We start from the raw sequence: 15,557 nt of genomic DNA, 5'->3' as shown, positions 1-15,557 counted from the left end.
TGCCCCCCTGTCAACACTGTCTGCGACCGATCGGAGAGATAGGAGGAGAACCACCGATAAACGGTGCCTCCCACTCCCAATCCCCCCAACCGGCGCAGCAGGATACCATGGTCGATGGTATCAAAAGCCGCTGAGAGGTCTAATAGGACCAGGGCAGAGGAACAACCCCTATCCCTGGCCCTCCAGAGATCATCCACCAACGCGACCAAAGCCGTCTCAGTGCTGTAACCGGACCAGAAACCGGACTGGAACGGGTCTAGACAGACAGTTTCATCCAGGTGTAAGGGAAACTGATATGCCACCATACTCTCTACAACCTTCGCCGCGAAGCGAAGGTTGGAGATCGGACGATAATTACCTAAAACAGCCGGGTCCAGGGAGGGCTTCTTGAGGAGGGGCCTCACCACCGCCTCTTTCAAGGCGGCCGGAAAGACACCCTCCACCAAGGAAGCGCTCGTAATTGCCTGGAGCCAGCCTCGTGTCACCTCCTGAGTGGCCAGCACCAACCAGGAGGGGCACGGGTCCAGTAAACACGTGGTGGCATTCAGCCTACCCAACAGCCTGTCCATGTCCTCGGGAGCCACAGGGTCAAACTCATCCCATAAAATGTCACCAAGACCACCCTCAGCCGTCTCACCCGAGTCACCGCAATTTTGGTCCAGACCATCCCGAAGCTGAACGATTTTATCGTATAGATAACCGTTAAACTCCTCAGCACGTCCCTGCAGCGGGTCATCCCGCTCCCCCTGGTGAAGGAGGGAACGAGTCACCCGAAACAGGGCGGCTGGGCGGTTATCTGCCGATGCAGATAAAAGTTATGTTCCTCTTATATTTAGAGCATATGCCATTCTAGTTTACATAATTATTCTGAAACATGGAGATTCTATATTCTATTCTATTCTATTATTCTATTCTATTCTATTCATCTATTCTATAGATAAAAATTCTATCTGTTTTTATTTGTAGGAGACAGTGAGAATAAAGAATATTGACTCAAACATTCATTGTGTGTATACTAATGTTAAAAAGAAAAATGAAGTATGGAAGTTCAAAAGAAATTTGAATTCTTAATACAGAAAAGCAAATGCAATAGATATAAAAGAAATGAGATGGTATTACTGGAAGGCATCAACTGAAGAAAACTGTTTGCACAAAAGAAGGAAACAACAGAAAGGAAGGACTTTAATTGTATGTTAAAATATCTATCCCCTGCTTAGATATAAAAGTAAATGAAATTTGATGATACTGAAGAGTCCCTATCTAGTGTAAAGTAACTGTAGAAATGAATAAAATGAATGTTTGTAAGCCGCCTAGAGTTACCTTATGGTAAGATGGTAAAATGGAGGGCCAATAAATTTTATAAATAAATAAATAAAAACAATACTATAATTAGTGCATAATATCTCCCACTCACTCAAAAAATACAATGTTTTTAAGAGATATAAAAGAATAATAATGGAGGACTTTCATTATCATAATATTTATTATAAGGCAACTTTCTAATTCTCTGAAAACTATCCTCCAGAAGATAGAGTAAAACATCAGCTTTCTCTCACTTGACCCTAGGGATTTGTAAGTGTGTGCATGTGCAAAAGTGACATATGATGCTAGAGTTCCCGATTACAAGGACAATTAAAATATAGATGAACAAATATCTTAAGACTTTTAATAAGCTCAGAGTAACCACAAATGAAATTCCACAGCAAGAGAAACAGCAAAATGTGTATAGTAATGTATTCTATCAAACAACTCAAAAAAGCAGGATTGAAACTTGGGACTGAAACATGTTTTAGTTTAAATCTTTTGGACCACATAAATGACATCTAAGCTGCTAACTGAACTAATAGTCTGGGAAAATATGAATGAATTATCTTTGAGAAATACTGGAAAATAAGTGACATATCTTTGAACTTAGGGGAACATGGGCCATGGCAATTATGTTAGATGGTAGGTTACCCCATAGTCATCAAAGATACACTCAGTATGGAAATTAGATTTAATGGCCCAACTGTTATCTTAATAATAGCTTATATACCACTTCACAGTGCTTTATAGCCCTCTCCAAGCAGTTTTTACAGCATCAGGGTATTGCCAATTTCCAACTTCAGAAGGATGGAAGGTTGAGTCAATCTTGGGCCGGTGAGGATCGAACCCCTGGCAATCAGAATTTGCCTGCAATACTGCATTCTAACCAATGTGCCACCATACCTCCTTATCCTTATCTATTCTTATATGGTATTAATTTTCTAATGTCAAGCATTCCAAACATATTGAAGCCTTCACACCAGATTACAATATGTTCATAGAAAAGATCTTCAATTCCAACAATCAAAGCCACTTGAAAGGATAATAGCAATATCACTTAGACTTATATACCGCTTCATAGTGCTTTACAGCCCTCTCTAAGCGGTTTATAGAGTCAGCATATTGCCCCCAACAATCTGGGTCCTCATTTTACCAACCTCGGAAGGATGGAAGGCTGAGTCAACCTTGAGCCTGGTGAGATTTGATCTGCCAAACTGCTGGCAGCCAGTGATCAGCAGAAGCAGCCTGCAGTACTGCATTCTAACCACTGCGCCACCGCAACTCATTTAATCAAACACTTGTTGATGAATTGTAACAACAGTGAAATACATATTAAAAATTTATGTAAATGATAGATATCTTGGAGATTGGAGTTAATTTAGAGATTGGTTATCTATAACCAATGGACCAGGTAAAATAAGAATAAAGATTTCACTAGTTATTTCTTATTATAGTCATTGTGAACGTTAAAAGTAAATTAGAATACTAAACAAAAAATCAGCGCAAAACAAGTTGTTGAGGCAAATCAATTCCAAACAAAATGTATGAAAAACGGATTCTATACTCACAAGGATAGGAGTAATGCTTGCTCGAGTTAACATCTGTTTCACAAGCCTGTACCTGTCATAGAGGGGTTTAACAACATGTCTGTCTTCTCTGGAAACCTGAAAGAAAGAAAAATCAAACACTGAAAATGAACAAGGGGGCCTTGCCTTAAAACTAACAGAGTAATATAAAGATGGCAAAACTAAATCACACAGAAATAAATCCATAACAAATTGGGCTTGATAGGAAGAAAGCAGGCATAAAGAGTAGAGTAGAGTAGAGTAGAGTAGAGTAGAGTAGCGTAGCGTAGCGCAGAATAGAATAGAATAGAATAGAATAACACAATTGGAAGGGACCTTGGAGGTCTTCTAGTCCAACCCCCTGCTTAGGCAGGAAACCCTACACCACTTCAGACAAATGGTTATCCAATATCTTAAAAATTTCCAGTGTTGAAGCATTCACAACTTCTGGAAGCAAGTAGTTCCACTGATTTATTGTTCTAACTAAGGAAATTTCTCCTTAATTCTAAGTTGCTTCTCTCTTTGATTAGTTTTTACCCATTGCTTCTTGTCCTACTCTCAGGTGCTTTGGAGAATAGCTTGACTCCCTCTTCTTTGTGGCAACCCCTGAGATACTGCTAGGAACACTTTATCTGACAAATGGTCAGATAAAAGCAACAGGGATAGGAAGGGCACTTATAAAAGCTTAACTACTCAATCCTTATTTATTGTAGGAGGTATCCTTGCAAGACAAAATCTATCATGTGTGGTTGTATTATCATAAAGTAGACTTTGCTTCATGACTGCCCTATTAAGCAACAATTCAAAGTTATGACAGCACTGAAAAAGTAACTTTATGACACACCCTTGTATTTATGATTGTCACAGCATCCCTGCAGTCACACAATCAACATTTGGGCACTATGCAATTGTCGGGCATTTGACTATTGTAGCATTCCTCAGTCATATGATTGCCATTTTCACACTTCACACTTTACATCTGGCTCCATCAAGGAGAGACAATGGAGATGCCGGCAGTAAAATCGTAATTTGCTCTCATGTGATGTCTTGCTTAATAGGAAGTAATACTGTAAGTCTGTTGTGATTAGGTGATGTTTCATTAGTGGCCACGGTGCTTAGCAAGTGCTAAGTGCCACTCTCAATTAGGGTAGCTAAATGAAGAATACCTGTATTTAAATTTAACATGTGAGCCATATAACAGCTGTATGCAGGAACTTGGTAAGTATAGCTTGAAATAAATAATAAACAGACTTTTGAGATAGGTGTCTATTTTACAATGCGAAGATGCAGCATCTCAATTCACAAAAATAAAGCAACCCCATCTTTTCAATTCCTTAGATTTTAATTTCATTTTTTAAAAAAAAAAAAATCTATACAATACAGACTGTCAGCAAAATTAAAACTCTTAAATGTTACAGTTAGTCTTCGACTTATAATAGTGACTGTTCAAAGTTACAACAGCACTGATAAAAGTGACCATTTTTCACAGTTATAGCCATTGCAGCATTCCCTATGGTCATGTGATTTACATTCGGATGCTTGATAACTGACTCACATTTATGGGAGTTGCAGTTTGTTGCATGTGATCAGCTTTTGCAAGCTTCTGACAAGCCAAGTCAATGGAGAAACCAGATTCACTTGACAATCATGTTAATAATTTACAACCACAATGATTCACTTGACAAATGTGGCAAGAAAAGTCATAAAATGGGACAAAACTCATTTAACAAATCTCTCACTTAGTAACATAAATTTTGGGTTTACTTGTGGTCATAAATTGAGGACTACCTGTATTCTCTTCTCAAATTAATAGTTCTTAAAATATTTCTGAATTATGTTTCTGAGATTACATTTAGATAAACATCGATGAATGTTGATGAAAGTTTTAAGGAACGAATTTCTGAAAAGAAACCAGTTTCTTTTACAATTCTTAGAACTCTATTATTATGCTGTTTTGAAGGACTCAGTCCTATTTATTCTTTGGTCTCCAACACAATTCCTGCAGGCTAAAGCTATTAGAAGAAACACCGGAGCAAGAGTTCAGTGCTTCTGCAAGATGTGGTAAACAGTGTTTTAAATAATTCTAAACAGGCAGGAGGGAAGAGTATGAAATATTACCGGACGTCCATGCTGACTTTCATAGAACAGGAGACTTTTTTGGAGTGATGTTTTTTCTTCTGCCAGATTGTCTTTCGTCATTTTCTGTTATAATGAAAGAAATGAAACTGTTTTATCCTACATCCATTTTTGTTTTTATACTTACTTGTGGAGCTAAAATAATAAAATTGAAATAGTTAAATTGAAAAATAATTATGATGAAAATATTTTTCTTCCCATACCTATTTCTTAAAGCAATGAAGAAAAGTTTCTCGGCAGAACAAAAGGCAATGCAAAACATTGTTTAAAACAAACTGTAATATTAAAATCAATTTATAGGCTTTAAAAAATTTCTTTCAAAACACTAATATTCTTATTTCATGTTTAAACATCATTAGGGATTAGTGCTAGAAATTCCAAAGTCAGAATGCTAGCACAGAAAAAACTCTGACCTAAGTATCCACCAACCTAGCCTTTCTTGGTTGTGGAAAGAAAGCCAAAGATTATAAGAAAGCTCCAGGAGAAAAGTGGTTTTCTTTGAAGTCTTTAAGACTTCAAAACAAGGCATCTTCATTATAAATCAAAACCAATGCAATCGGTTCATACTCTCTAGAGCAGCGGTGAAATCCGCCCAGTTCTATCCAGCTCACCAAACCGGTAGCACTGGTGGCAGGAGGCTCTGCCCACTGCCGGGACATCATTATGTCCCCTTTTTTTATCTTTTGCACATGTGCAGAAGAGACACGTGCGCATATAGCGTGCTCCCAATCCAGAACCGGTAGCAAAGGTAAGTGGATTTCACCGCTGCTTTAGACTGCACAACCACAGTATAAAATTTTATTTTGTCATAGCTGAATGTCCCTACAAAGGGACATTCTACAAAGCTGTATAAAACTGAGTGAAAATTTTCAAAGTAATTTTAGATTAATACAGCATATAGAGGTGATTTTAATACTTTAATACCACTGTCAAATTAAATTAAGAATTAGCAAAGGCAGCCAACAGAAGAATAAATAATCAGAATAAGCAATACATGTTCTATCTAAATTGAAAAAGTGTGTCCTTATTGTAACAAAGAAGCAAAATCTAACATTTTAAAGCCTTGAAGTAACCCAAATTTTGGATGTGAGTGTTCACATGCAAAATTATAGTCTACAGATAGTTTTCAAGTTAAAAAAATTTAGTATCAGGCTTATTTTTTAAATCTGAAGTTATCTATTACATGGATGCCTAGTTCCATAGCAGTCTGCTATTTTCTGAGAAGGAATTTTGTGTAATTTTGATCAAGAAGCAGAAAATATCCTAGCAGCTGTTCTCATGTTTAGACCCAATTCTGTAGGAATATAATGCTTGGTAAGATTTAGCATAAAAACAGCTGGTGAGGAATCAAAGTCTATACTTAAATTTCGCTTTATTTTATGGTGAATCATCTTCCAAATTGTTGAGCCTCTTAGTTGCCACAATGATCCACCCTGGTTATTGCATTTCTGGTAGACTGGTAGTCTTTTAAAATTTGAATTGTCTATTAGAGCAACAAAGTCTGGGGTATTGCATCAATGAAAAAGCATCTTGTACCAATTTTCTTCAAGCGTAGTATCTGCAGGAAATGTGATATTTATTTTCCATTTATATTCCCACTGCTGCATATCACATGTCCTGTACATTCACCAAGACAAATTCCTTGTGTGTCCAATCACACTTGGCCAATAAAATTCTATTCTATTCTATTCTATTCTATTCTGCATTCATTTAATCATACAATCTTGGTTTGTTTATTTTCTATATCATATTTCAATAACTTCTTACAATTAGGTCTCAGCCAGTGTTATAGTCTGCATTACGAGCTTCGTTGATCATCTACCTTGTTTTTGTAATTCCTTTGAACTATACAACTTATTTCAAGATGGTGAAACCAATGGCATTTCTGACCATTTCCGGGGAAGTGCCTCAAAAGAATTCATATTTGCTTCTGGGTTAAATCTTGTGTTCTATACAAATTATTACAAATATGAATGTACATTCATTTTCATAAAAAATTAATGTTTGATACTGAAGCAAGGGGCAATAAATCTGGACTTAGTCTTCTATATATTTATCCAATATTGTTATAACATTATTTTTAACCAAATAATCCCTGACAGCCTTGACAGGGGTTTGTATTTGAGCAAAGATACTCGCCTTCTGGGAGTCCTGCTCCTTCCACAGAAGTGGCCCACTTGTAAGATGATATAATCCAATTTGTAATCCACTTCAAACAACTGGTTTGTTAATATAATCTACGATGTGATAAACCAAGTATTTTCTTACAATGATTTTGATTTTAAATGCAGAGGGAAAAAAAGAGATGGATTTTCTAGCAAAGGCATTCCTGGTGACACAGGTGAAAGTTAAAAGATGTAAATTGAGTAAAAACTGCATTTTGGTTTGGCGGCTGACAATACATCTGGTCTACAGTGATTTTCAGTTTCTTTATCACAGTACTTTACTGGGCAGACAACAGTTCAGAATGATTTTTTTTTACTGTTCTCACTCCTACAAAGTTCTAAAATATGAGCACGGTGGTTAAATGAATTTGCAGATTGCTTCTCCATGTTAATATTTAAAAATGTGCCTGATGGTGCTACCTATCCAAGCCATCTTTCCAAATCAAAGGTTTCAAAGTCATCCAGACCTTTCATGAATCCTTTTCTACTGATGTATTTAAGGATAATCTAATTTAATAAACTCCTATCCTTGCAGAAATTTTGAACACTCTAATTATACAATTAATCTGGTTAGTCATCTTTGTTAAATAAACATAGATCAAGGCTATGTTTCCCCACCACCACATTTATAAGACAAGATATTGAGAAAGACCTGCATATTGTCCCTAAAATGTCAAAGCATTCTATTCCAGATAACTGCTTCTTCTGCAAGATGCTTCCTTCTTTAAATCACTAGCAGGTTAATATTTGTCTCCAACGTTATGGAAACAAATTCCATTTCTTGTGCAGAGACCAACACATGCATTAGAGATTATTCATATTTCTACCTATCAAATTAATACACTATGGGTCAGTACCATAAGCAACTTACTAAATTATATATTAGGAAATTCAACAGGATAATGAACTTGACAGATGCACTTTTTTTGATGTAGCAGTATATGCAATACTTACTTTTATATCTTCTGGCAAGCATCTTTCAGTTCGCTTTTCTTTCAATTTCTTTAAAATTAATTCAACAGTGATTTCTTTTGTAGGCTTCTTCTCTTTCTGAGCAACACGCAGATCATCTTCATTGTCTTCATCTTCATGGTCCAGAGATGAACCAAAACTTTTTGGAAGAGTGTTGCTTCGTGGACGTGCCTGAGGTATCAATTCATCTGAGTTTTTGTGCTTTGCATCTACATTGAATTTTTTAAAAAAATGAAACATAAGTTCACAGAACAAAGCTCAGTCACTTTGTAACTGTTACTTCTAATCTGCCTAATAAAAATAGAAACAAGGAATTTAGACATTAAACTGCCTGGATCCAATGGATCATCATGTTGGCACAGTGGTTAGAATGCAGAATTGCAGGCAAACTCCAGGCGTTTGATTCTGAATCGCTCAAGGTTGACTCAGCTTTCCATCCTTCCGAGGTCAGTAAAATGAGGACCTGGATTGTTGGGGACAATATGCTGATTCCGTAAACTACTTAGAGGGCTGTAAAGCACTGTGAAGCGGTATGTAAGTCTAAGTGCTATTGCTAGTTCAGAGATATTTCCTTATCTAAACAGATAAACAAGGGCAAAAAGGCAGGGGAAGTGAGATTAACTTGCAACCATCTTGACTGCAGATAACCACTCTCTGGCAGCCAGTGGCTTCCAGAGGGCTAAACAGGACTGACTTATCTGATCTCCAGCAGTTGAAGGAAAGGTCAGTCTGAAGGACTAGGGGAATATGCCTACTTGAACCATGGATGGCAATGCAGCAGCACTCAACCGGCCATAAATTTGCCAAATTTCAATCTCACAAAAGTCATGGATCCAGATTTTGGATGCATTCTGTAAGTTAGCCTATTTGTGACCCCTCAGTTCAAAATTTGTTTACACTGACGAGAATTTTAATGGCATATAACATTGTTTTCAAAAGTAGAATGAAATAATAATCAAATGCTTTCTTAATGAAAATTATCAGTAATGAATAAGCATGAGCTGCCGAGGTGCCATAAGAGATTTCTATGAAAAACTTACCTTTTATTTGCTTTTTTAATTTGGTAAGCTCTGTCATCCATTTTAAAACCTTTGGATTTGCTGCAATATCAGAATACGAAGGCTGCAAAGAAAGCAATTTTTAAAAAAAATATAAAATACAAAAGGAGCAAAGAAAAGGAATTTTAAAAAGGGAACAAGGGATAATAAAAACAAAATTAGATAATGCAAACAACAACAAAAGCTATAAAAAACAATAAACTCCTGACTTTCTTTGATACAGATCAAAACCTGTAAATCAATATCCCATAACAGTACTTGTATTATCATAAACATATCTAATTATCAAAATATGTCTAATCATCAACCCTGCAGAAGGATTGGTACCCGTTTTGCTTCTGTTTACCATCTACATGAAGCTGTATGGGGAAATCATCCATCACCATGGAGTGAGATATCATCAGTATGCTGATGATAGTGAGCTGTACATCTCTGCCCACGGTGAATTAAGCGATGCGGCGACCGCCCTCTCAGTGCCTGAAGGCTATTGAGGTCTGAATGGGAACCACAGGCTAAAAGTGAACCCTGACAAAACAGAGTGGCTCTGCGTTAGGAACTCTTTGGCTCTTGGAGAAGTACTATCTTTTTGGTTCTGGAGGGGTTGCACTGCTCCAGATTGACCCAATGCATAATGTAGGGGTTCTCCAGTTCAAGGAACAAATGGCAGTCGGGGCCAGAGGGGTGCAATTATGAGTTGGGCACCAATTACACCTGTTCCTGGACTAATGTGTCCTTCTCCCAGTCACACCCACATGGTGTAACCTCCCCTCTTAATTATTGTAATGAAGCTGCCTTAAATAATATCTGGAAGCTTAATGTATGCTACTTAGTAAAAGATAAATATGTTTTGTGTGTATATTATTTTTACAGGATAAAGTGATTTACATATACCATGTTTCCCCGAAAATAAGGCCAGGTCTTATATTAATTTTTTGCTCCAAAAGATGCTTTAAGGTTTATTTTTTGGTTAGATTTTATTTTGAAGAAAACAGAACTAAATGTATCCATCTGGCTGACAATCTTAACTGGGGCTTATATTGGGGGCTTATATTATGAGCATCCTAAAAAACCATGCTAGGATTTATTTTCCAGTTGGGTCTTATTTGGGGGAAAACAGGGTATACTTGTTATCTGAAATGCAGCTGAAATCGAATTTATCATCATCACCACCATCCTGAATCAGTATCTATCAGATGAAAACCTCTTCTTTGAAGGTTATGGATAGTAATGTACCATATGTTGATCCAGTGTAGGTTGGTAAACAGATAATTTTGAACTTTCTAATCTAGGGAGGAAAGAGAATGACTATCCCAAAGTTACTCAGCCAGCTTCTATGCCTAAGGGAAGACTAGAAACTGGGTCATCCTCTCCTAGTCCAGCACCTTAACACCCACTGGTTCTCCAAGTAATAAATATTCCTAAAGGAATAATCAGCTTCATTCCATCATATAGCTTTCTGAGAAAAATTCAATTTATGATTTTCCTTATTATTTTCAGTTGATATTTGCAATTCTGCTTTAGTGCTAAGAAAAAAATTAGCAAACAGAAAAAATAAACACAGCAATACAATAGTATTCTATAAAGGAAAACAGGAGAACATCCTTTTTATCCTATTTTGTTCAATGAACTGACATACATGCATATATATATATATATATACTAACGCGTGTATGTGTGTGTGTGAAACAATTGAGAAAAGAAAATTAAGTAGAAAAGAGGAAAGAATGGAATGATGAAAAAAATCAATGCAAGTTCATTTTTGTAAAGTAAGAGCAAATAAATATTATCCTAAAACAGCACTGTAAAATATTAAAATAATTTACCTTGAAGTTTTTTTCTTTCTCAAATTGCTCCTCAAACTGTCTTATTTTTTTCTGCAACTTTTTGACTAGCTGATATGGAGTCTTTTCTTCCCTTCTATCATCCTTAGAACTACTAAATGCTGCTCTTCGAGTTCTGAATTTAAAAGAAGAGGTAAATATTATAGGTACTATATACACATATGCACACAAACATATACACATGTTCAATTAAAAGAGGAAACAGGTATACATTTTTATTTCCATTATAAAATTGGAAACAGAGACAACAAAATTAATTTTTTACTTTTACAATATTGTCACCAATATTTACTATAAATTACTACTTTATTTCCCGCTTTTTATTATTTTTATAAATAACTTCAGGTGGCGAACGTATCTAATACTCCTTCCTTCTATTTTCTTCACAACAACTCTGTTGTGCTGAGTTGGGTTGGGTTGGGTTGGGCTGGGCTGGGCTGGGCTGAGAGACTGATTGGTCCAATGTCACCCAGCTGATTTCATGCCTAAAGCAGGACTAGAAACACAGTCTCCTGATTTCTAGCCCTAGTACATTAACTACTAGATCAAACTGGCTGCTGAAAAAATAACATGGTTAAGTTTTTTAAAAAGCTGTTAATCAATACACTGATTAATAAAAAAACTCCTTTTTCATGCTAAGGCTTTTTCTAAAATTAGTAAACCATGACATCTAAGAACAATTATAGTACCCTGTTTCCCCCAAAATAAGACATCCCCTGATAATGAGCCCAATCAGGCTTTTGGGCACATGGCAATAAGGCCAAGCACTTATTTCAGGGTTCAAAAAATATAAGACTGGGTCTTATTTTCGGGGAAACATGGTACTGAAAAATCACTTCTATGAAGAAAAACAGAACTTTTCCATATAAATTCTTTTAAAAAAACAGAACTTTAAAAGAAAAGTAGAGCAGAATGCAGAAATAAATGGATTAAAATATTTTAATTTGGATCTCAATCTTACAATTATTATGTTGGCTAGGCTTTATTAGCTGCCCAAAACAAGTCACATATTGAATGAAAGCTTAAAGGTCATTTTTTCTATCAATGTACATGATCCTAATTTACTTCAACTGAATGTTATCAATTTAGTTCACAGTTAGCATTTCTCAAGATTTAATACAAAATTTGTTATGGTTTTTCTATTCATCTTAGTTTACATGCATTAAAACATTTGGAATCTATTCATTCTTTGAAAGAAGATTTCTGGCATTCTTTTACTGCTTTCCCATATCTTTGCTCCTCTGACAAGTGTGATTTTAAACAGACATTTCTATTTTTGTTCTTTCTAATCAATCAATCAATCAATCAATCAATCAATCAAATCTCATATTTAATTCTAAAATTAGAAAATTTCCAAAATTTGAGTTTTCTATACATTGTACATTTAGAATCTATAATCTAAAATAATTCCATAAATTATGTTGACATTATGCAATTTTCACCATTATATCAGTGATTAAGAGTTAGGAGTAAGCAGTTAAGGGGTCACATTTACTGAATATTTCATAAAGATGCTGTCTAAATCAATCAAATATTAAAAATTCTCATATGGGAAAACATCCTAATTTCACATTTGTGTTTAATGAGTCTAAACTGGCAGTGATTATTTAGGAAAGAGACACTGGAATTATCATAGATAGTACAATAAAATGTTAACTCGGTATGAAACCAAGTCTATTAACTTGTATTACCAGATCTCATATGATTAATATGGTTTTTTTATATTGTCCCAAAAACAGAATGCCATGCCCATTACTACAGTATATCTACAGTGGAAAAGATTGTGTCCAATATCCTATCCTAGGTAAACTATAAACTATATGATCACTTTCATATAACTAAACTTAAGGCTTTATAACCAAAAATAGACATGTCAACTGTACAGCTCGGCAGAATCATAGAGATATATAAACCATTAAGTCTGACCGATTGTTTTCTACAGAAATCCAGACTAAAATATGCAACAAGGGCTATCTAGTCTCCACTGTACAATGATTGCAATAAATGAAGGGAAACCCACTATTGGGTTGCAGAATTGGTTTTCTCTCTTGCCACTGTTACTATTAAAAATGTTTCTTAATAGGTGTAACTTCATTGTCACTCTACGTATATACACAGTATATCCATACAACAAAATTAATCCATTCTTAATCCATTGTTCTAAAACTTTGATTCTGGAATCATAATAAGCAGATCTTGGCTTTTCCATGTGACATCCCTTCAACTATGAAAACTACAACTGTATCTTCCTTTAGGTTTTTTTTTGTTTTTTTTTTTACATTTATATCCCGCCCTTCTCCGAAGACTCAGGGCGGCTTACAGTGTGTAAGGCAATAGTCTCATTCTATTTGTATATTTACAAAGTCAACTTATTGCCCCCCCCAACAATCTGGGTCCTCATTCTACCTACCTTATAAAGGATGGAAGGCTGAGTCAACCTCGGGCCGGGCTTGAACCTGCAGTAATTGCAGGCTGCTGTGTTTTAATAACAGGCTTCTTACAGCCTGAGTTACCACAGCTCTAGTATTCCCAGAGCTGAAGATTTCAATCTCTCTTCATATGACATTAGCTCTAGTTCCTGAATAATTCCAGTGATCCTTCCTTGAACCTGTTCCAATTTGTCTGAACAGTTTTTAAAGTGTGGTACCACAAACCCAGCACATTACACAGATTGTAAAATTAGGTCTCGTCACATAGTGACTTGCTTAAAATTGCTTAGTAACCAAAAATAGACATGTCAACTGTACAGCTCGGCAGAATCATAGAGATATATAAACCATTAAGTCTGACCGATTGTTTTCTACAGAAATCCAGACTAAAATATGCAACAAGGGCTATCTAGTCTCCACTGTACAATGATTGCAATAAATGAAGGGAAACCCACTATTGGGTTGCAGAATTGGTTTTCTCTCTTGCCACTGTTACTATTAAAAATGTTTCTTAATAGGTGTAACTTCATTGTCACTCTACGTATATACACAGTATATCCATACAACAAAATTAATCCATTCTTAATCCATTGTTCTAAAACTTTGATTCTGGAATCATAATAAGCAGATCTTGGCTTTTCCATGTGACATCCCTTCAACTATGAAAACTACAACTGTATCTTCCTTTAGGTTTTTTTTTGTTTTTTTTTTTACATTTATATCCCGCCCTTCTCCGAAGACTCAGGGCGGCTTACAGTGTGTAAGGCAATAGTCTCATTCTATTTGTATATTTACAAAGTCAACTTATTGCCCCCCCCAACAATCTGGGTCCTCATTCTACCTACCTTATAAAGGATGGAAGGCTGAGTCAACCTCGGGCCGGGCTTGAACCTGCAGTAATTGCAGGCTGCTGTGTTTTAATAACAGGCTTCTTACAGCCTGAGCTACCACAGCTCTAGTATTCCCAGAGCTGAAGATTTCAATCTCTCTTCATATGACATTAGCTCTAGTTCCTGAATAATTCCAGTGATCCTTCCTTGAACCTGTTCCAATTTGTCTGAACAGTTTTTAAAGTGTGGTACCACAAACCCAGCACATTACACAGATTGTAAAATTAGGTCTCGTCACATAGTGACTTGCTTAAAATTGCTTAGTAACCAAAATACTGGCCCCAATTCTGGACGCAAGTGGGGACTACCTATACTGAATCTAACTTGTTTTAATTTATGTCAATTAAGTCTAAAGAGTTATTTATTTAGGTTTATTAACCTGATAGATGTGTAGCTTTTTAAAAAATAAAATCTACTTGTGGACTACAGTATTATAAAGATGGCAGTAAAATCGGCAAATCATCAAATGTCGATCAATAACAAAGTAGCTAGAAATGGAGGAAGGAGGAATACTGACATAGTATCTGTGCTAAAAACTACTTTTTTGCAGCTAGGAAATATGTTTCCAAAGTATTAAAATAACTGTAGAATCATGGCAGTTATATACTATCCCTTCTTTTTGCTGCAGAGATGACTTTTGAGAAAAAGCTAATACGTGTTTGAAGGACTTTGAACTTGCTTTTTACATAAATTTTGTATTTCATTTAAGTAAAAAATAAAACAGCTTTGCGTGTGTGTGTGTGTGTGTGTATACAAATGTATATATTTATATAAAACTTTATATTATTGCTTTTAGTAAGATGGGAGGCAAACAAATTCAATAACTAATTAAATAAATACGTTTTAAAACCTCAAATGTAAAAATGTGTTCTTTTTATCAAAGTAATGAAATACAAACACTGTGTAGCCAGAACTGAAGAAGTCTCCATTAAAATACCACATTTTTTTTATTTTTCGTAGGTGAAGAAATTATGCCATGGAATTTCCTTTTCTTAAACTTGTACTGTTATAATTTACATTTTAAAAAACCATTTTAAGGGGAAATTTTAAGGAAAAATCAGATTTAAAAACAATCAAGAATACAAAAGTATTAAAATATAGACTAGATTTGGAATTTTCCTAAGATATATGCCTAAAAGCACCAACACTTTTACTCTATGCACAAGTTGCAACTGAAGAATTTATTCCAAAGTTCA

General features: G+C 35.5%; 1 protein-coding gene across 3 annotated transcripts in view; it reads right to left on the bottom strand.

Annotated features, from left to right (window-relative positions):
* The window catches only part of FAM13B (family with sequence similarity 13 member B), a 66,437-nt gene that overhangs the window by 9,631 nt on the left and 41,249 nt on the right, over nucleotides 1-15,557 (bottom strand). For all 3 annotated transcript variants that reach the window (XM_058168859.1, XM_058168858.1, XM_058168856.1), the window contains 5 exons: nucleotides 11,025-11,157; nucleotides 9,184-9,265; nucleotides 8,126-8,352; nucleotides 4,989-5,072; nucleotides 2,874-2,969 (listed from right to left, as the gene is read on the bottom strand). In XM_058168859.1, the coding sequence (XP_058024842.1) occupies nucleotides 2,874-2,969; nucleotides 4,989-5,072; nucleotides 8,126-8,352; nucleotides 9,184-9,265; nucleotides 11,025-11,157 (622 nt within the window). The remainder of the gene's footprint in view (nucleotides 1-2,873; nucleotides 2,970-4,988; nucleotides 5,073-8,125; nucleotides 8,353-9,183; nucleotides 9,266-11,024; nucleotides 11,158-15,557) is intronic.

The sequence above is a fragment of the Ahaetulla prasina genome, chromosome 2 (genome assembly GCF_028640845.1).
Source record: "Ahaetulla prasina isolate Xishuangbanna chromosome 2, ASM2864084v1, whole genome shotgun sequence".
Lineage (NCBI taxonomy): Eukaryota > Metazoa > Chordata > Lepidosauria > Squamata > Colubridae > Ahaetulla > Ahaetulla prasina.
Note: the sequence above shows the minus strand (reverse complement) of the source record. Positions and strands in the feature narration are given on the sequence as shown.